The 21,421-nt window shown below is 39.2% G+C and overlaps 1 protein-coding gene, 1 long non-coding RNA gene and 1 pseudogene across 3 annotated transcripts in view; 2 read left to right on the forward strand and 1 right to left on the reverse strand.

The window, feature by feature from the left end:
• Nucleotides 1-11,298, forward strand: part of LOC110066689 (uncharacterized) — a 68,506-nt gene extending 57,208 nt beyond the window's left edge. The window contains exons 8-15 of the mRNA XM_020773929.2: nucleotides 64-3,400; nucleotides 3,789-4,292; nucleotides 4,996-5,213; nucleotides 5,611-5,765; nucleotides 7,397-7,850; nucleotides 8,652-8,695; nucleotides 9,444-9,822; nucleotides 10,364-11,298. Coding sequence (XP_020629588.2) covers nucleotides 64-3,400; nucleotides 3,789-4,292; nucleotides 4,996-5,213; nucleotides 5,611-5,765; nucleotides 7,397-7,850; nucleotides 8,652-8,695; nucleotides 9,444-9,820 — 5,089 coding nt within the window. The 3' untranslated portion in view covers nucleotides 9,821-9,822; nucleotides 10,364-11,298. The remainder of the gene's footprint in view (nucleotides 1-63; nucleotides 3,401-3,788; nucleotides 4,293-4,995; nucleotides 5,214-5,610; nucleotides 5,766-7,396; nucleotides 7,851-8,651; nucleotides 8,696-9,443; nucleotides 9,823-10,363) is intronic.
• LOC149108476 (uncharacterized) lies at nucleotides 7,122-21,421 on the reverse strand. The gene is made up of 3 exons (XR_016209089.1): nucleotides 21,241-21,421; nucleotides 19,129-19,215; nucleotides 7,122-7,734 (listed from the first exon to the last, which is right to left on the reverse strand). It is a non-coding gene; the product is annotated as an uncharacterized LOC149108476 (long non-coding RNA).
• LOC110066753 (uncharacterized) lies at nucleotides 12,228-15,059 on the forward strand (annotated as a pseudogene). Its single transcript, XR_016209199.1, has 4 exons — nucleotides 12,228-12,398; nucleotides 12,442-12,634; nucleotides 12,743-13,006; nucleotides 14,130-15,059. The product of XR_016209199.1 is annotated as an uncharacterized LOC110066753 (transcript).

Below are 21,421 nucleotides of genomic sequence, written 5' to 3' on the forward strand. Positions count from 1 at the left end.
AGAAGTTGCTTCTACTAGTTAAAACAATTATATTTAATTATATTTACTCATTAATTCTTGCAGTTGGACTCCTTTCATGGACTTCGAGAGTGGCATCGTTAAATATGAAATTTGTCTGACTTCTGCTCTCCAAAACTGTACTGTCACCACCTTCGTTGACGTACAATTGAACAGAAGCTACACAATCGATGGCCTTAACCTTACGCATGACAAAACTTACTACGCTATCGTTCGTGGTACAAATAGAATTGGACAGTCAACGGAGATGACAAGTGATGGAGTATTGATCGATTTGACCCTACCGACTCCAAAGAATGATGACTATTTGTCTTCTTTGACACGTTCAAATTCAACCCTAACAAATGTAAATGTTTCCATCTCAAATCTCAAATCATTAAAAGAGAATCAAACTAGCTCTCCCATCACTTTCATTTGCTCCGAAGAATACTTAACATCCCGTTGGGAAGAATATGAAGACCAAGAGAGTGGAATGGTGAAGTATGACTGGTGTGTTGGAACAGCAAAGGCTTCCTGTGACGTGGTGTCTGTGAGGTCGGTGGGAATGAGAACGCGAGGCGCAGCTATTGTCAACAGACTTCGCCTAGGAACAAAACTATTTTCCACCGTGTATGCCGAGAACGGAGCGAAACTAAGAAGGCGAATAGTATCAGATCCATGCACAATAATTACTATAGCACCGAAGCTGGCCGAAGTGATTGACATTTCAAGCTTTAACACAAGCAATTTCACAGATATCGACTGGAAGGCCAATTTGCAAAGTTTGACACTGAGGTGGAACGTTATTGGCAGTTATCTTGACGAAATTTCACGCCTGCGTGTTCAGGTAGCAGTCACGAAACTCTCCTCTAATCTTTCTGTACCACGAATTCTTCAGGATACGTCTTGGAATGGAGAGTCTCTTGAGCAACCCTTCATGGACGTGTTGCCGTGGCAACGCAACGTAACAATAAGAAGAACCTTTCATCCGTGGGAACGTTACCGTGGCATTGTGAGGGTGTGGAACAAGGGAGGAATCTACTCCGAGGCCTGCAGCGATGGGTTAAAAATGGAACCGAGTCCTCCACCAACCCGTGGTCTTGCAATCCGCGACAAAGCCGCTGAAAATGAACACTTACGCTGGTTACCAAACCTGAGGATTCCACCAGTCAGCGAGAGTACAGTAGATACCGATGTGACCTTCATCTCTTCTCCAGCGGAGTTAGAACTCACCGTTAACAGTGATGCCTCAAACCAAACATTTGACAGAACAAAGTTTTTACTCGAACACAATATGTTTAGCCCAACTGCCGAATTTAAAATAATCGTTAAAAGAGTGACAAGTGGAAATAATGACACAAACATGACATCCCAGTCCACAACAATGAAGGCAATCCCTGGTTTTGCGGACGCGGAAGGTGCGTGCTGTGCAAGAACGCCTAACAATGCACTATCTGCCTTAAGTGACACACACTTCAAGTCAACTTTACCAATCGAAGACTATGGAGTTTCCGTTGCGGTTTTGCAAAATGACGTTGTAGCTATTGGATGTAAAGGTAAAGTGGTTCTACAGCCTCTGAAGAATCAAACTGCAAGTTACTCTATTGTGCTTGATGACCACTCTGATCCTAATGCAAGTGTAAAGATATCTTCCAGTGAAAACAGAACAGGCTTTCTATTGAATGGTAAACTCTATCTCTATAACCTTACTGCTGGTGAGCCTGGTGAAAGCATATTAAGCGAGGCCATCGTGGTTGGAAAATGTAAAAGCGTTTCAGCGTCAGACTGCTCTGATGATGAAGCATGGGCAGATAACCTTGGACAAGCATTTGCCCTCAGTCAGAACGTAATTGCAGTGACTGGAACGAATTTAACCTCCAACAACAGCGTTGTTGCCGTTTTTCGAGAGGATTCTGGAAAATGGAAGTTTACTCAGGTAATTGGCGAGGATTTGAACGATCCAAACTTTGGACACTCAATATCTTTGAACGACCGTACTCTGGCGATTTCGGCTGGACATGGGAAAAACTGCTGCGTGTTTATATACTCACTACCGGCCCTTGTAGTCCGTAAAACAATATGTCTAGCCGACTCTGTAAACCAAATGGCACCTCTGTCTTTACACCTTACTGACACGGACGCTCTTGTGGTATTGTCCGAGACATCTCGATTACTAAAAGTGTTTCAGATTAACATCTCTTCAAATTCTTATCATGATGTGTGTGAGTACAAGGCTGGGAGAGATATTGATGAACTGAGTGGGAATCTTGATGTAAACACTCGAGGGGAAGGATTTATTGTTGCCCTCGGAATTGAAGCATTAAATGGTGGTGAAGGAGTCCAACTGCTTGGCTTCCAAGGAATTTACTCTAAAGATCCCGACGTGAGGAAAGAAATTACTGAATGTGTCAATCTAGGATCAGTACTTGCCAGAGGAAGCGCGTTACGAGTTGATGGCATGGAGACTCGAACATCTGTGTCCTTCAAAGGAAACACTATCTTATTCGGGATACCTGACGTCCTTACGTGGCCTAACACTCGTCAATGGTCAAGCACCGGAAGAGTTTTTATGGCAACATACTGTCCACCAAACCACTTCCGTACCAGAGTTTATAACGTCCGGAGCTTACGTCCCATATCTTGTCAACCTTGTGAGGAAGGAAGGAAATCATTTGGAGGCTTTTCGGAAACTTGTTCAGTTTGCGAGGGGAGGATTTGCTTCTCGCCTCAAATTAATGAGTCCTCCAGTTTCAAGTCAGGTATCTGCGATGACACATCTTGTGTTTCGACCTTACATTTGAGCAACACAACAAATGGAATCAATGTTCAGTTATCAAATGGATCGTTGTTCGTCGCTGGATCCGAGCACGTCTACACTGTCGAACTACTCGAAACCACCCGAGCTGGTAAATCAACGAGCTCGTTATCAGGATCATTTGTGATCGACTCGACAGCTCCCGTGCCTGGAGTGATATACGATGGACTTGGCAGTGACCAAAACGTGAATTGCTCCGATAACTCAACATTTGGGGAAAACAGCCAGTGTTCTACTCGTAATTTTGAGGCCACGGATGTGAAGTTTACGAATAACACGCGAGAGGTCCATGCCAGGTGGATTGATTTTCTGGATAATGAGAGCGACATTGTAGAGTATTTCTGGTGTGTGGGCAGGAAGCCAATGACAGACGACATTCGGGTATGCGAGAGCACAGGTATGAGGCCAAATGGAAGTCACTATGGACTTAGTTTGAAACATGGAGATTCCTATTACATCACAGTTATTGCCTGCAATGGAGCCCGAATGTGTTCAGCTGCTCACAGTGATGGTGTTATCATAGATACTACACCGCCTGTCATGACATATGTGAGAGATGGAGTCATGGGACCAGACATGGACTATCAGGTATAAAAGCGTGGGTAGTCCTGTGCCTCAAGCAGCATTTAGATGTGGAATTTCTTCTGCACGTAACTATTTTTAGAAAAAAAACCCTTTAAGTTTCGAGGAAAGTTATGTTTCGACAACCTCTACTAAGTTTACTCTCCGTCTACATAGGTCATAATTCATATCGTACGTTGTATCTTTTTCTCCTAACTGCCGAAGCCAGTGGAGGTTGTTGAAACATGTTCCTCGAAACTTAAGTGTTAAGACGGACTAAATGAATACTGTACTTTTCCTCTCCGTTCCCCTTTTACGAGGTACGCAAGATCTCTACGGACGCGTGCACGATCAACCCTGATCATAAATTCAATTACATGCCGTACCATAAAGATTCATCTCTCGTTTTTGACAGGTGTTTGTTGACATTATTTTTGCCTACTTTTCTGGGAGCGATCCAGACAGTGGTGTGACGTCATATGAGGTGGCGTGGGGAAGTGGACCTGGTCTGGTCGACGTATCAGACTTTGAAGAGGTTATCAATACGACTATATGGCGTGCTAAGGTAAAGGAAGGGGCACTAGAAAAAGGAAAAAAATACTTCGCAACCGTACGAGCAATAAATGGGGCTGGTTTACTGTCGGATTGGCTATCCTCCGACGGAATTGTTGTCGGGAAGTCCGAGTATGTCTTTGACAATTCATCAAAAGCGTCGTTTTTCTTCGATACTGTTAACGTGAACGACAATGGAACACGCAAGGATGGAGGCGTTGGGCAGACGTACGGAACACTGGATGTCCCTAAAGGAGCTGTTGAGGATGAAGTGAAATTGCGATGTTATAGCTTGGATGAAAAAGCGTTAGACGAAAACAAAACCGAGGAGGGTCCTGTCAGTAATCCTTCCAAGACAAAACCAAAGGTTCGTTTGACACCCTTTTTCACTAGGACGTTTATATTTTACATTAAGGCAAACCGAGTTTAAGGGGCAACGAAAATGGTACATTTTGCCCGTGTGAGGATGATCTTGTTTTTTATTTCGTTTAAACGAATTGTTTACGATGATCCACGTGGAATTTCTTCTCCCATATCAACACAAAGTCAAGTTGCAGGTTATGAGAACAAACCAACTGATCTGACAAAGTAACACTTAAGAAAGAGCAATTGTTCCAACGATTAGTTGGACAAACGTATTATGTACCAGTAGGAAGAATATGTATATTGATATTAATCAGTTTTCCCTCGGTCTCACTTCTCTTCATTCATCATTGGTTCTCGAGCCTAAAGTTTTGATGTTATATCGAGGTTTCCTTTGACTTGAAGGCATAATAATTCGCAATCTGCGCACCAATTTATCGTTCTCCTATAAGCAGATTCAAGAACATCACATATTGAATTTCGTAACGGTGGGCATGGTTTCCAATCTCGACCCAATAAAACGAATGCAAGTGATCTTGCCCAGGGAAAAAACAAACGGAATTTTAAATTTTCTGTTACTTTTTTTATCAATCACAAGGCAGCAAATTGCACCTTTTTTCGGCTTCAGAGGCTCATTGTTACTGTTTCCCCATACAACCTGTAAATTGTACCTTTAATGAAGGTATTTTACTTTTACAACCCAACAGCAATTCATGCTTGGTAACTACAGTTTTGTCATCAAGGCCTTGGATCCTCAGACCAACACTGTACAAGAGGGATTTAAGTTTGTTAAGCCAATCAAACTCTCTATGTTCTATGACGTCAATAACTTGATTGAAGCGAACAAAGAGCACGTCAGTAAAGAAGTTACCAAGGAAGACATAGACCCTGTGCTGTATTTGTGGGATCCGGATAACGAGACTTGGTAAATATCTTTTTTTCCTGCTGCTTTGAACTGAGCGCTATAATCGAAGCTTCTACAAGCTGAAATTTCACACAATTTTGCGTTAACACAAACCGCGCCATTCGTTATAAAATTTTGAGGCGCTGTCGTTGCTGTGTATGCTACTCGGTTTAATCCAGAATTCGATTGAGAACTAAGGGGCGAAAGCTGCTGGTTTTTACCTCCAAGTTAGCTAAGTATGGGCGACAAAGCGACCTACTCATATCGGTTTCGGAACTTTAGAGCTTGACGCGTTGCAAAGAAGAAGAAAAAGGAGAAATTGGCATCAAAAGCCATACAATCCAAAAACCAGCAAAATTTTTCTCAGTGTTATGTAAGCTCAGTACAAGTTGATTCATCGTTTCTTCTTTCATTCTAGGTTTGACGCAGCCCTGACTTGTCCAGAGCCTTGGAGTCACGTGAACCGCTCGATGAAACTTCTGGAAGTGCATGTTTGTCACCTGACTCAATTTTCATTTTTCTTCTCCTTCTATGCAAAGAATGGCTTGATTCTGTTTGACAAGAGTCACTCGAGTAGGTTCTAAGTAATATAAAAGATTTTGACTATCATTTACGTTGTTAACTGAAAAAAAAGATTTATTGGTCGTGTAAGTATGTTGACTCAACCTGGATTCGAAAACTTTTAGCATTTTTTATAACTAGGTGTACAAAGCATAAACTTGCCACAAGTCGACCTTTTCTTAATCCTTGACTTATTTATCTCCCTCGGGTGAAGCGGTAATGCGACGAAGTCGCGAGGGCGGGCGCGAGCCACGTAAGTCGCGAGAGGCCGACTTGTTTCACTTGCAGGAATGTGAATCAGAGCGTAAATTTTTGGCGCGAAATACATGATTGACATTTCTCACTTTTCATGTGCTCCGCGCGCGATCGTCGCGAAAGCAGAAAATGATTTCCATCAAAACGTTTACGAGTACTGTTCCCTGACTCAAATGAGTTTATTTGTGTACAGTGCAGTATGTAGCCAGCAGACAAACGGCAAAAGCTGTTCCATTGATTAACGCCTCCTGAAAAGACAAAACCGTGTTTAAACCGATCTGGAATTATTTTAGTCGACCAGAGAGCTCCCAAACAAATGCTATGAACTTATGTAGATCTAGCTTGTACCGACAAGAATCCGAATTAACTAAAGAAGACGGAATTAGTCGGGGAGAACTTTTATTCTGTAAAGCTCTCTTAATTAAATAACATTGAGAATCGAAGTCGCAACGAACGGCAGAGAATAAAAGCGCTGTTCCCAAAAGTCCTTCATCGATCGACGAGTGCTTTCAACACGGTAAAGTCGTTAAAACGGCCGATGCAAATTTGCTGCGATGCCCTTGCTTTGTAGAGAAGAAACTTGGTCATTCGCAAACCGCAAGAACGGCCCTGTTCTTCTTGGAGAGGTCCAAACTTAATCGGATCACGCAGGAGCTCAGATCGCGTCCGTAAGTAAACAAACACGTATTGGGCGGATAGATAGCCTTCCACTGCTTTTCCCTGTCCTTCTTTCAAAGACTCGAAATAAGTTGGATAGCCCATATTCAATTGCTTCCATAAAATTCATATCAGTAAGTATATCCGAGAACAAAAGCTAAACGAAAAATATTTTTATAGTACTTGAACTCAGCAGACACTAATTTTGCTCTGCGAGTTGTGTCGTTGATCGCGCGCGATGTCATGACGTATAGTTAGTACTTGTTTGTTCATTGACTAATGTGTATTTACGTCACCGGTGGAAAAATCCACCGGTAAAATTTGGCGCGCTGCCGGTGGGAAAAGTCCTTTCCAACGGCGAAACCAACAGCCCAGGGAAGAATTATTGGAAAGGACTTTTAGAAAGTCTATACAAAGCATTGCGTCAATTCCATCTATAACTTTGAATTTTTCCACTTTAATTTTTTCTTGGAAAGTCATCGGGCATCTCTGCGTTTCCTAATCTTCTATTAAAAGTGCCTCCCTTTATTCCCCTGTTCCCTGGAAGCAAATTCCTTGCATTACTATCTAAATTTTAACACTGTTTCACCACGAAATACAACAAATTAAGATACAAAACTATAATATAAGGAAGTCATGAACAATTATGAGAAGAAAATCATTCCTTGGAAAAAAAATTAAATAATGGTGTTTTCTGACAGCATTAACATTATATTTCTGTTTCTGTGTAGTTTACAGTTCGAATGGGCACATTGAGGTCTTTCGCAGAATGAAAGTTACCACACTGGAGATCCCCGTTCTGAGATCTAAAGGTTCTGTAGGTGATATCACCGTGGAATGGTCCCTGTACCAAAATGACTCCTCTGATACCCTGGAATTTATATGGCCAGCATCTGGAAACGTATCCATGACAGATGGTCAGTGGAATAGCTCTTTCATTTTGAATGTGGGCAATGACAGAAGACAGGCGCCGGCAAGTGTGGTCTGGATTCAACTGGAAAATCCCACGGGTGGGGCTTTACTAGCGTCTGATGACAAAACCACCTTAAAGATCTTGATTGCGTCCAATCTGAGAGCAGATCAAAGCACGTGGATTATAACTACAATTAGCGCGTGCGCAGCTTCAGTAATAGTACTTTTTGCAGCCTCCTGTGGCATCAACAGATATAAAAAGTCAACTAAAAAGTATGTGTTTTTATGTTTTTCGTGTTAGGGTCGTGAACCATATTAACCACTACGTCGAGTATTGTTCCTGCATACCTGCATACAGATAGTTTAATGTTACCTACGAGAATCTGGTGGTAGATAAAAATAGGTCGTTGTTGAGGATTTTTTCTCTTGTTTCAGTAAAAAAATCTTTGAAGCTATATTCAGCTATTGACATTTAAGGACGGGTGCAAAAAACGTTCATAAACACGTAGGCTGATACCGTCAACCTAAAAAGAAAACTTGGGAGAAGCATTGGTTGATACAACTATTTCTGGCAATATCACAATAATTGACTAAAATTCCGGTGGCGTTCTAATTGTACCCTTCACATAATTCGAGGGGTAGACTTCCGATTGTTATTGAAGCCTATCGTCACTGTGTTGGATAGGTAAACCAAAAAGGTATTAAAAAAAGTCAGAATAGGGATCATCATGTCTTACGTTATGCTTAGGGTTGCCGTTCGTGCATTTATTCCTCCCAATGTAGCACAGACTTTGAGTCAAGTATAGTTCAGTCCTACATAGGTACTATCGAATTCTAAGTAAATTAAACGGATTTTTTACTTGGTCTGCATGGAGTAAAACTTTAGCACCTTCTTGTTTCATTACCCTCGAATGATAAATGAAAGAATTAAAGATTGATTGAATACCTTTAATTGAGTATCAAGACCAATATAGCAGTGCACATGATTGGTCTTGTGACAGAAAACATGACATAAATAGCATTAACGTCACTGAAATGAGTTAGATAAACAGCGCTCTCTTGTACTGTTTTCAGAACAGCCACAAAGCGTCGACGTCAGGAAACCGAGATACCTCACTGTAAGTATAAGTTCTCCGGGCTTTTTTTTGTTATTTTTTAACGCTATTCAATTGCTGGTATTCACTTCGAGTCATGACTGATAGGATCTTTGATCTTTGATTTCCGCTTTTATTCATTATTTTCATTTTCGTCCCATGACTCCACGAGTGCCCGTTTTCATCGACTCAGGAAGACAATTTCTCTCGGTGATTTGAGGAATTTTCAGTTACGCAGTAATGTATACAGTGAAACCTCTATTAAGCGGACCCCCGTTAAAGGAATATCCTTTATATTTATTTATTTGTTTGTTTGCTTGTTTGTTTATTTATTTATTTTATCTTATTTATTCATAATTTGCTTTGAAAGCCCGTGATAAGTGATAAGTCCATACACTTGAAAGGACATATAACAAACAACATAAACTTGAACTCAAGATAGGTTAGCTAACAATCTGAACGTTTATTACAAAAGAACCATTAAATGTTGATAAAACAGTGGGACATAGTTTAAAGCGAGTAATAACGTACATAGCAAAGGGAAGAAGATAACAAGGATTAATTAAACATACGCATTTAATTGTCCTTCGAGCGAAAATTCGATTGTAATATACTTGGGTGATTTTTAAACCAACTCCAAAACACACACTTCAGAATTGATAATTCGATCATCTTTGGCCGATACATGATTGTCTTCTCAAGTAGTACCATCCACGATCAACCGTTTGCTTGTTTACGTTCTATTTTACACATTTATTTGTTTATTATCCAGTGGAAAGCACCGAGAATGACCATCCAGCATCACCAGAGAGCAGTGACAATGAAATGGAGACAACTTTCACGACGTTCAAACCAGAGACCAAAATGGTTTCAGCAAATCCACTGTATGACTCAGCAAGTCTTACAGGGCGACCTGGTCCAATAGGAGCTTCAAATCCTTTGTATGAATCAAGTAGTTCTTCAGAGATGGGCGGTGCTGGTGCTGTAGTAAACCACCTGTATGAATCAACCACCAGTGTTACGGGAGTTGGTGGTGCCCCAGTGGCTACAAATCCATTGTTTCAACCCACACCGACTGAGGAAGAAAAGAGAGGAAAAGAAAATTACGGTGCGAGTGGCGACGAAGATGGAGGTGATGCGACGTTTTAGAGGTAAGTGAATTGTAACTTTCCGGCTTTCAATCTCTCAAGATACAACCTCAAGAACAAGTGTGGGACAACTCGGAAATTTGTATGAAAACAAGCACTTTGTAGTGTTTGCTTCAAGATATACGGCATCTAGTTTAGTGCGCTCGACTCCGGATCGAGCGGTCCAGGTTCGAACCCCGAACGGGAACATAGTCCTGGGTTCTCACTTTACTCTCGCAGTGCCTCTCTCCACCCAAGTGTATAAATGCATACCGGCGAACACAATGCTGGGGGTAGCCCTGCAATGAAATATCACACTATCCAGGAAGGACAAAAAACACTCCTAGTCGCTACATGCTACAGAAACCGGAGATACGTGCCGGCCTGATTGGCCTCTTGGCTCGTATACAGACTTGTCTTTTTATAGAAGGGATGGAGGAGGAGTTTCAGCAATTTGCGATTTTTGGGAGATGTGCTTTTACTATAAGATATAGCTACTGTGTAACCTGTTTTTTATTTGGCAACCCATTTCGTATTAAAATACTTGCTCTTCGTTATTCACCAGGAGAACGGCGACCAAGACTGAATGATGGCGGCGAATATATACTACATGGTGACTGTTACAATATCACATATACCAAAGATGAAATAGCTAGATTTCAGGGTAGCTTATTTGAGATTTTGCCTTATTTTGCATGTTTTGAAGTTAAGTTTTTAGAGGGTCTGTATGGGTAGAGCTAGAATGAGGAATGCACATAACCATGCAAGACAGAAAGGCTGAGGATGAAGTATGTTCTTTATTTTTTTATTTTTTTGCGTATTCAGTGGCATTATCTTGATCAAATATTGAGCTTACCTAACGATAATGGATCTATCCACTGGCACAATATGAAAGACAATCTTCATACAAATACATTGTAAAAGCATGTAAACATTACTTTGCTTTTACCTTCCATAAATTTCATGGTCATGTCAGGTTTTGCCAAATTGCTGATCTTTTGAAAGGCTAAGAAATGTACCAACACAAGACTGAATAGCTCTGAACATTGATCCGCGCCGGTTACTGACATGTTAGGAACAAAATGTTATGCAAAATTGTTTTATGTATTGTTGCCTTAAAAGTGGGCTTAGGTTGACTGATAATGTCAAAACTAGTATTTCTTATCTGTGCTTGGGGAAAATTTATCTCTTTTAACATAAACTTTAACGAGATTTTGTTGTTCCGATCTTATAACAACTCACGAAATTTGTGAAATTAAAGGCATTAGGGTACTTGAAAAAAAAAAAAAGAAATAGAGGACGTCTATAAAGGGATTTTTGCTCAATTCTAAAGTAAAAATGTCATATAGCAAGAGTTATTATGGTTATGCCACTACCTGTAGTCTAATATCAAGATTTATGCTCACGATTGCATGTCATCAATTTAATTACAGCGACTCTTTTCATATATTTGTGTAACTTTTGATAAGATTGTTGGAATAAATGGCAGATGTTTGTTTATTCATTGGGGTCATCAATCATATAAGCCAACTTGCCGGATTCTTTGCTGTAATTATTGCAAACCAAACGCAACTTCGTTACGCTTCGCGGTGACCGATAAAGATGGTACCGGCCCCCAACTCGTTGCTCCCACCCCCACCCCCGAAGTTGGTATTACGCTGAAACGACGCACAACTCTTAGTTTGCAAGATTCTCGTAAGGGAACATTTGGTATTAAACAGTTTATTTCCGAAGTTTTATTGTATCTTGGAGGTTTATTTTGTTGACCAGGACTCCAACAACAAATGGAGACGGGCAAGAATCACGTTAAGTATGAAACTGGAACGGTTTAGCAAGGAACTGTCAGACTCATTGAATGGAACTTGATTTTTACCCCGGCAAAGTTAAATACAGAGAGACAAAACAGAGAAATAAATTGTTTTGTACTAGGTCTCATATTATCAAAAAAGCGCAGGGTTACTTAGGAACAGTCTATTCTTTCATTTGCACTGACAGCTGTTTCGAGCTGATATTGTACGTGACTACCTGAGTACTATTACTACTAAGTAATAAGGATAGGCAGCATGTAGCGTGCGAAAGTCCTAGCCAAAACAAGTCACACGTGATGGACAGTGAGGGGAGTGTGGAAATGAGACTTGCACGTGACGTGAAGCACGTGTCACGTGCTCTGTTTATAAAGTTACACAATTGCATTTCTCTTGCATTTTGCGAAAGCCACAATGTCAATTACAAGGGAAATGTTGACTACTGTACAGTATGTTCTGCAGTTTATTTCAACCCTGAATTTGTCACTGGAGATCAAACTTTATAGTGAAACAAGGAATATGCGGATGTACGAGTCAACGACTGAAATTAAGGTGATTCCCCAGTTTTGCACTGCGCATTCCTACTGCGCATAACATCAGCTCTTAATTTGCAACATTTCCAAGATGGCGGCTATGCGGCCTAGAGACAAGAAAGGTTGTTTTCGAAGACTGAAAGAGACTAAACGGAGAGAAATGTCAGCGGTTAACTGTAAAAGACCCGGAATAGTTGTCGAGGAGGTTGAAATGGGCACTGAAGCTCACTGTCACAAAGTTGCCTCGAGTTACGAGGGAGACGTATCGCGGAACTCATGTGTCAGCGAAAGAGTTGTAATGTAAGAGTTGTGGAGCTTCACTCCAGTTGTTGAATTGTTTTCGTGAAACGGTATCGGGGTTGGGGAGTTTCCTTTACATCACCTGCAGCAACAGTGACTGTGGAGAGATAAATGTCAGTCACACAAACAAGGCCCATCGTTCAAGTGACAAACGAAGAGGAAGACCGATTTTCGACGTAAACACGAAATTGGCAGCGGGTAGGTTCAATTTTAGGCTTGCAACTCGAAGTATTTCTTGATGAAATAAAAGTTTGTGGCCAAAAGTTATTCTAATTCTAATTTTCAATCAAAACCTCGTTAATTTAGGTATGTTACACGCCAGAATAGGGCCAAGTCACGTAAACGCGTTGTTGACTTCAATCAACATACCTCCCGTAAGTCAAAGTACTTTCAAAGCCAGAGAACGAGAAGTTGGTCCTGCCATCGAGGGAGTAGCGAAAGCCTCATGTGAAGAGGCAATGGAGGTGGAGAAGGAGTGCTGGAGGAAGGAGACAGAAGAAGTAGTTTCGATTGGCGCTTCGTACGATATGGGTTGGCAGAAGCGTGGCAAAGGACATAATAGTCTGACAGGTCTGATCAAACTACTCAAACCAGAAATTGCTGTTTTTTTTATTCGTATTTTATTTTCTGTTGTAAACCATCCGATAGGCTACTTAATTGTTTGACAGATCTATATACTATATATATATTCTTTGAAAGCTTCAGTCAAAAAGTTTTTTTATGGATTAATGCATTCTTTGAATGTTGTTCTTGTTATATTTATTACTACAATAATTTAATTTGTATCATTATTTTCATTTTAGTACCGTTGGTGATCTGCTTTAATATGGGGTCTTTGACTCTTTTGCATTTCATCCTTTGAATTCTGTTTTTGTACGCCATAAATTGTAAAAATTAAAGTAAAAATTAAAATTATATATAGAGAGAGACATTCAGTATATTTTTATTTATTTATTTTTATTTATCTACATGTATCTTCATGTATCTATCTTTCTAATTATTTATTTATTTAGTTAGTTATTATCATTAAGTTATTTAGTTGGTTATTTCATCTGATAATTATTATTGTTGAATTTGTAAAACTAACATACATTGTGTTTATGTAATCTTTCAATGGAGATACAGTACCCAGCACTATGTAACATTACAGTTCACCACTAAATTTTCTCCAATTCTTATTGGTTTAAATTAATCACGTGACGTGATAGTGTTCATCCACAGAGAGACACTGAGCCCATAGTGCCCATCCGAGGAAAGTACCTGGATGGATAGTACTTGTCCGTGAAAATGTTTCTGTAAACAAGCGGTCTTATAGAAAATAAACAATTGAATTTGTATTAAGAGGGTTTTTGTTTGTTTTCTTTTTCAAATTTTACATTTGGCTTTCACAGCTTTCATCTAAAAAAGTTGAAAATAATTCAATATGATTTTTGAACTGGCACACGGAAGAAAATTTAATGGTGAACAATTAAGACAATAGAGTGTTTATGTCTCAGAAGTATCAGTCTGATAGTTGCCCCTTGGAAATTTGATGTTGTTAAAACTAGCATATTTGCCCTCAAAGCTTTGCTTCTTTGGTAAATATTTGTTTTAAGAACATCAAATTTCCATGGGGCAACTATCAGCCATCAGTTTAAATAGTGGCATTTTCTATAAACATTTAAACATTTAAGTAACTATTAATTTTCTACAGGTGTTGGGTCCATGGTTGGCCTTCAATCTGGAAAAGTGTTGGCATACAGTACAAGAAACAAGCGCTGTGCTGTTTGTCAGTCTGCTAAATGAAGTGGGCAAGAAGTAAGAGCACATGACTGTTGCTGCAATTGGTCTGGGTCATCAAAAGCACTGGAGCCAGACGTTGCTGTAGAATTGGCCAACAATGCAGGAAAGCATGGGGCTCAGATATCTATTCTAGTTGGGGATGATGACTCTTCAACCATAAAGAAAGTCAGAGAGAGTGTTCAGCATGATGTAGACAAGTGGTCGGATATTGTCCATGCCAAGAGGTCAATGGCAACCAGCCTTTATTCACTCCGGGCAAAACACAAAGGGGTCCTGAGCAACAAAGCAATTGATTACACCTGCTCAAGTGTTTTGGCTATGCACTTAAGCTAAACAAGGACAATGTCGAGGGGCTGTAAACCAGTCTGAAATCAATGGTTCCACATGTTTTGGCCATCATGAAAACTGCAGTAGTTCTTGGTGTGGCTATCTAATCAATCCATCAATGTACACCCACAACTCACTTCCACATGGGAAAGATCTTCAGGGGCAAGAGCTGGAAAGTGATCTGAAAGAAGTTGTGGACATTTTTGTTCAGAGTGCTGATAAGCTTGCCCCTCTGGGAAGCAGCCAGGCAAATTAGGCTTTAAACGACACAATTGGCAGTAAGGCTCCTAAGATCCGGCACTATGGTTCCAGCAAAAGTAATGACTACAGAGTAGCCTGTGCTGTGACCCAAAAAAATCTTGGTCACCCATTTGTGGCAGAGGGGAGAGCTTATGTATACATTGTACATTTTCCTTTGAGGATAATTATGATGATGGCAATAGATAGTAATTGATTGAAAATAATTTTGTTAAATAAATTTTATATATGTCATTAAAAAATAACTGAAATACTATGCATGCTCTCATCGGGTGATAGGTTTATTTAGATAAGGGTATGAAAACATGAGTGATACGTTAGATTTGCACCTATTATTGAGAAATATTTTATAAAAACAAAAGAGGACTTTTTCATGTTTACATAGCCTGATCTAAACACTTGTGCCTCATGTAGATACTTGGAGCTAGGAGAATTCTCAAAAATTATGCAAACCCTTGACTGCATCTCGAGTTTGTATAACCAGGGTTTGCACAACTGTCTTCAATTCCTCCAACTCCCCCGATGTTTAGATGAGGCTATGTGAACATGGGACAAGTCCTCTTTTTCTTAAATAGAGGTTCTAAAAGAATTTCAAGTCAGAAAGGGGATAAAAGCAGCACATCTCCCTTGACTTCTCCCATATATCTACCTGAAAAGTATGTGAATATTATTGCCATTAGGACCTGAGAGGGGATGGGAGTAAAGGCACTTTTTACTAAGTTTTAATTTACATCTGAGAACTACGATTACCTTCCCTTGCTTCTGATAATTGATCCCTTGGTTGTTTTGTGCCAAGATAGATATGCAGATACCACTAGTGATTATGATTTCTTTTCAACATCAAATGCCATATTAGGCACTGCAGAAAATACAGCTATCACCAGGAAGTAATAGTAAAACCTATGCAGATAGAGTAGACAGGAAGATGTCTAGACTTAGTCCGCCTATCAAAGAGCAGAGAGTTTAAGAAGCAGAGAAGAGACAGGAACGGAGAAGCTCAAATGAGAGGGCAAACAGTATGAGAGTGGTTTGGGATTTAGGAAAGAATCCCCACATGCCTAGGGTGAAATCCCCCTCCTATGACACTGACAGAAAGACGAAAAATTTCTTCAGGCAGCGATTTGAACAGAGTAGTTATTGACCTGGAGACCTCCTCAAGAGGTAAGTAGTGTTCTATCAGATACGAGTCTGCTGGTTTATATACTGTATGTCAAATAATATAAGTACGTGCATGTGACTTCACTGTTAATGTAATTCATGTGTTTGCTGTACAATCATGTACAATTGAGGATTTACAAATAATTATCATCTGGGATCCCAAGTGTGGTAGTTTTACTTCCCTAAGTCCTGGGTTCCCACATACTGTACCGTACTGACCTTCAACCATTAATTAGGAACTTGTTTGCCCCCCCAGGATCCTGGATTATGTACATGGCCAAAGACCAACTTGCATTTTTTTTTTCACAAACTGCTCATCAGTTAATAAAAAATCTCATCATTACAGGCAGTTGGTCTGTTTATTAAAAAACAGACTAAATAAAGTTTCAATAGTAATAATAATAATAATAATAATAATAATAATAATAATATTAAAACTCTTTTTGTTGTTGTTCCCAAGAAATGATGCAGAGATATGCCAGATTGCAGCTACAGATGGTAGGGAGGACTTCAATGTCTATGTCATGCCTACACATGGAATATCTGCAGGGGCTTCCGCAGTAAACAAACTTTCTGTCAAGAACAAAGGCCTCGTATACAATGGGTGACCAGTTTTAACTGAAAGTCTGGCAGAAGGTGTATCGAAGCTTCTTGATTGGTTGAAGCCAAGGAAGCCATGTATACTCCTTGCTCACAATGGCAAAAGTTTTGATGGTATGCATCTAATGAAAACCTGGACAACATGTGGTGACCTTGAAGAGTATCGCAAAGTGGTAATGGGGGTTTGTGATACACTCCATGTTTTTAAAGAGCTGTATCCTGACCGTCAGTCATGCAGCCAGGGGTCCCTTGCTTTTGACCTTCTGGACACTACTGCTCATAATGCGCTGGCTGATGTGCACATTCTTCAAAGACTGGCTTCCAAATTTGTCAGCGAAGATTGCATCCTGAAGCAAAGTTTCACCCTTTCATGGCTGGAAGAATATTATGACTTCTTGGACAAGAAGAGAGAAAACCTTAGTTCTCTGCAGCCTCTCATTCAGGCCAAAGTGATCACGAAAGGAATGGCTGAGAAAGTGGCATCCTCAGGACTCACAATTACACACTTGCAACTTGCCTTTCAGAGAGGTGCAGCTGATGGTCTCTCCAACATGCTAATGGAGAGGTTTCAGGGCAAGCCCAGAGTCACTAGGAACAAACGTGTTGTAGCAAATATTTGTAACTTCTTTCAAAATTAGGCTGAGTTTCACGAGCTGACATGTTGCACTAATTTTTACATACAGTGACCAATACAATAATAATTATATTTTAGTAATGTTAAACTCAGGCTTGTGAAGAAAATGTCCCCTAACGGGGTAAATTGTATGTAACTAAAATATGCTACAGATGTCAGAATTACACTAAGTGCTTAAATAATTTTATTGTTGTTCAGAGCCCTGACATCTACCATCTTGTAACATTGAGATTCTTGGCTGGTCATGAGTGTAAATTGACCTTAGCAGTAGAACAGCATTTAATTATATATGAGCCTCTGAGAGGGAATTCCTAATTATATATATCAAAGCCTTTGAGAGTATTCAGGCCTCATCGATCAGGTGATTTACAATATAAGTTAATTTGCATAATGTTTAAGCCTTCAGTATTATACCCTTCAGTACGCAGACACTGTTTGTGTTTGTCACACAATCTTCCTTCATGAAAAAGGAAGATTGTGTGAAAAGCATGAAGAGCATCAGTGTAGGAGGTCATGGGGTTATAATGGTCCCAGCAAATTCATAATTATTTATTGTACAATTAGTAAATAGTGACTAAATTGGCCCCAGAATACTTATAAGTATATTCATCATTATTTGGACAAAGTCTTTTGAGTGTTTGCCTAAGAAATAATAATGATCATATTTAATTGTACATGCAGCCTTCAGTATTCTTGGCCCCCTAGCAATAAGTATACAGTTATAAATCCATTAATACAAAGGAATGGCTTAATATTTGAATATAATATTATATTGTTTACTAAAGTCTTTGACCAGTGGACTGGGCATCAGGAAATTACTCTATATATTTGCTTTAATGATTGAACAAAGCCAATTGTTGACCTCAGGAATACATTTATTATACAAGTCTTAAGTGTAAATAAGCCACAATAGATTTATAATGTTTATATATTTGGTTGGTGTCTTATATGTTTAATACACAGGATATTTAGCAGACGTGGGTCTGAAGTTTAAGCAGTGCTGGTTGCCATGGCAACCAACACCTCTATTTCTAGAAGAATGCACAATTTCTTGCATAGTTTATAATAGATGGTTCTTAAATATTTTTGTGTGGTATACACTGTAATGACCAGTGTTGTAAAAACATTTCTAGTATCAAAAATTATGCAATTTTTGAAGGGTACCAAAATATCATCTAATCTCTTGCTGAATTCAAAAACGAGCATGGGGACCCCACAATTTTTTGTTGTTAATTATAAAACTTTCTTTAAACTCTTTGCAGAGAAAAAATGAACAAATTCTCAGTGTTACAAATATGAAAAAATAATACAGAAAGTAACAAAAAGTGCATTGTGTCTTGTGATATGGTAACCATAGCAACCACTTTGATGCACAAAAAGGCAACCTTAAGAAACGTTTATGCAGGTGAGACACACAGGGAAATATTCTCAATATCACAAACAACTCTTCATGCCTTTTTTTACTTTTCCTTACATCCCTCAAGTGTATTTTGGCTTTGCAAATGAGAAAGTTACAATTTTAATAATTAGGTAAAATTGACACAAACCAACCCTAGAGAGGGGCATTTACACCCACAATATCTAAGATGTTAGCATGGGCACCCCCCTTTTTTATCTCATTTTTGTATTTTACATATATTGAGAGACAAGCGGGAGAAGTTTGGTAAAAATCTAAGCGTAGGTTCTATTACAGTGGAATTCCAGTTTTGACCATCCTTGAAATGTTCGCGACAACTACAGTGTACGTGTACATGCACACAAGAACACCATGTTTGTCACCTCCAGTAAGGGCGTAAAGGATACATCTTAGATACTCTCCTTATCATGGTTCATCCCTCACTTACATGCATAATACTTCAGTATAATAGTTTCAAATAAAGATATGGCAGGCCAATAAATCATCTACACAATACTCTGCACAAAGCAAACTCACCATAGTGTCATATGATTTAGCAGATGTGGTGTTAGAGACAGTCTGTAACAAAGATAAGTACAGCAGCAGCAGTGAGACGCTGGGCCTCTGCAGTTCAAGAATATCAAAGACACAATGGCATAAATATGCAAGCGATTTTATGTGCAGGGCTTTCAATACTAGGTAAATTGTAAAGTAAAACATTACAACTAAGATGTTACAGTATTAGTATTATTAAAGGATGGGGCACATGATGTGACCTGGAAGAGGAAAAAGATAATAAAATAAAACAAATGCTAGCTAATGCCATCTTTTGCATGATCCAGACATTTTGATCCCAAGTACAGAAATAAATGTTTGAATGGTTCATCCACTAATTAAGCACATTCCCCATCATCACAATGATGCACAGCTCCAACAAATGGAAATGGTAATTAATTTATGTGATATTTTGACCAAAGATTTAGATTGGGAAACTGCAGCTGCTAATAGACCCTGCACCTGGTCATGTGGTACAAAATCAGCCATGCTGAGCTACATGTTATTACTCAGACAGACATCCAAAACAAAGCAATTTACACCAGTAAAGCTTGACTTTCTGTTGTTTTGAATATCCCATTGATTAACCTGCATCCCAGCATGGCTGATTTTGTACCATGTGACCAGGTCATGCAAAGAGCCTATTGGTATAATGAAGTATTTCAATGTAGCATTCAGGAGGATTGCATAAGTCATGTGAACTATTTTTATTTAGTTGTGCTTTTGATTGAAGAAATTAATTTAAGCAGTTATCTGGTTATTCAAAGAGAACATATACTAGAGAGGAGCAGCAATGAAGAGGTGACAATCTCATTGAAGAAAGATTGACACACATGTACAGTTCATTTCAATTCAGAGTATGTCAGATTCTTTGTTGCAAATTCAACAATCTCTATTTGCACTCTACTATGACAGATAAAAATAATAAGGGTGACTTTTAATTTGACATGATACTGAGAGGTTCAATTTCAGTTGCTTTGTTTTGGTTAGAAACCACATCCAAACAACTGATACCAGGTCTAAAATTCCACATAATTTAAGACGTAAATATCAAGAACTGGGAAACAACATGTACACATATCGCGCTGTTAATGTAGTTTAAATAATTCATAGATTGTGAATTAATTTACAAATACATTTAGGCAGGGAAATAAACAAAAGAGGCACTTCAAAAACAAATTCATCCAGTACCTTTCTTTCCTCTTGTTAACTTCATACACAGTTTATACACTGGCCCTCTAAAAGTGAGTAGCTCCAGTGTGGAGAAAAATGAATTTCAGTCACTTGGTATGATACAGTTTGTCAAGGCTTGCAATCTAAGAAACCACTCTGTTTACAATTCTTTAATGCCTTGAATACCAGTTCTTCAAAACAATTTTGGTCCAAAGGCTATGGAAAGTCATTTTTAAAATTACCCATGCTTTTAATATCAAAGACTTAAGAATGGTGTCTTTAGAATAAAACAATTGCCATTGAGCAGCTGTCAGCCATGCGGGCTTTTTGGAGGTCTCCTTGCCGCCTTTTTATTTGTTATTGATATTGCTATTTTGTTATTTACCGTGTGGCAAATAAAATGATGATGATAATGATGATGATTATGTTGATGTTCACTTGACAAGATGGCAAGGGTGGCATAGCTTAGTAACCAGGCTTAGAAATGATCTATTCAATCACAATGTGCGATTCTTGAATTCACATCTGGAAATTATACTAATCAGCACACATGTGAGTGACAAGTGACAAGCTTAGCACACGAGATACAGCAACCTTGAGATTGTTTTTAGCAGGCCAAGCTTTTTCAACCTATATCAGTTTCTTGATTCAGCACTTTCTAAAGATCTGTAAAGAAAAAGGCTTTATGACCCTGTAATGGTAAAAAACAAAGATCTCTACCACTGTAAAAGAGCAACAAGGCTTTGACATTATCTGGAGAAAAGCCCACTCTTAATTTCAAATATCTGCAAACCAGTTTCTTGACCGTCTTAATTAACCTTTAGCCGCTAGTTACGAGCTCTGCCTCTTGGCAGTGTGTGTCTTAGCTCCCCACGTCGCGTCGAGGATTAAAACTATCACTAACTGAGCGATTTAACTTACCCAGGGTGAATTCTAATCAGTAAAATAGCCTCATCTGATATCCAAGTTATCCGTGAAATTCCCTGTGGCCCAAAACCACAGTCTACGGGCTGTTCACAAACGCCGAATGATTTTCAAAATGGACGCCAAAATGACAAGCTTTTGGAGGTAAACCGCTGATTAAATACAACGACTACTCAAG

This window comes from Orbicella faveolata, unplaced genomic scaffold (genome assembly GCF_042242905.1).
Source record: "Orbicella faveolata isolate gen_17 unplaced genomic scaffold, um_ofav_v1 contig_26, whole genome shotgun sequence".
NCBI classification, from domain to species: domain Eukaryota; kingdom Metazoa; phylum Cnidaria; class Anthozoa; order Scleractinia; family Merulinidae; genus Orbicella; species Orbicella faveolata.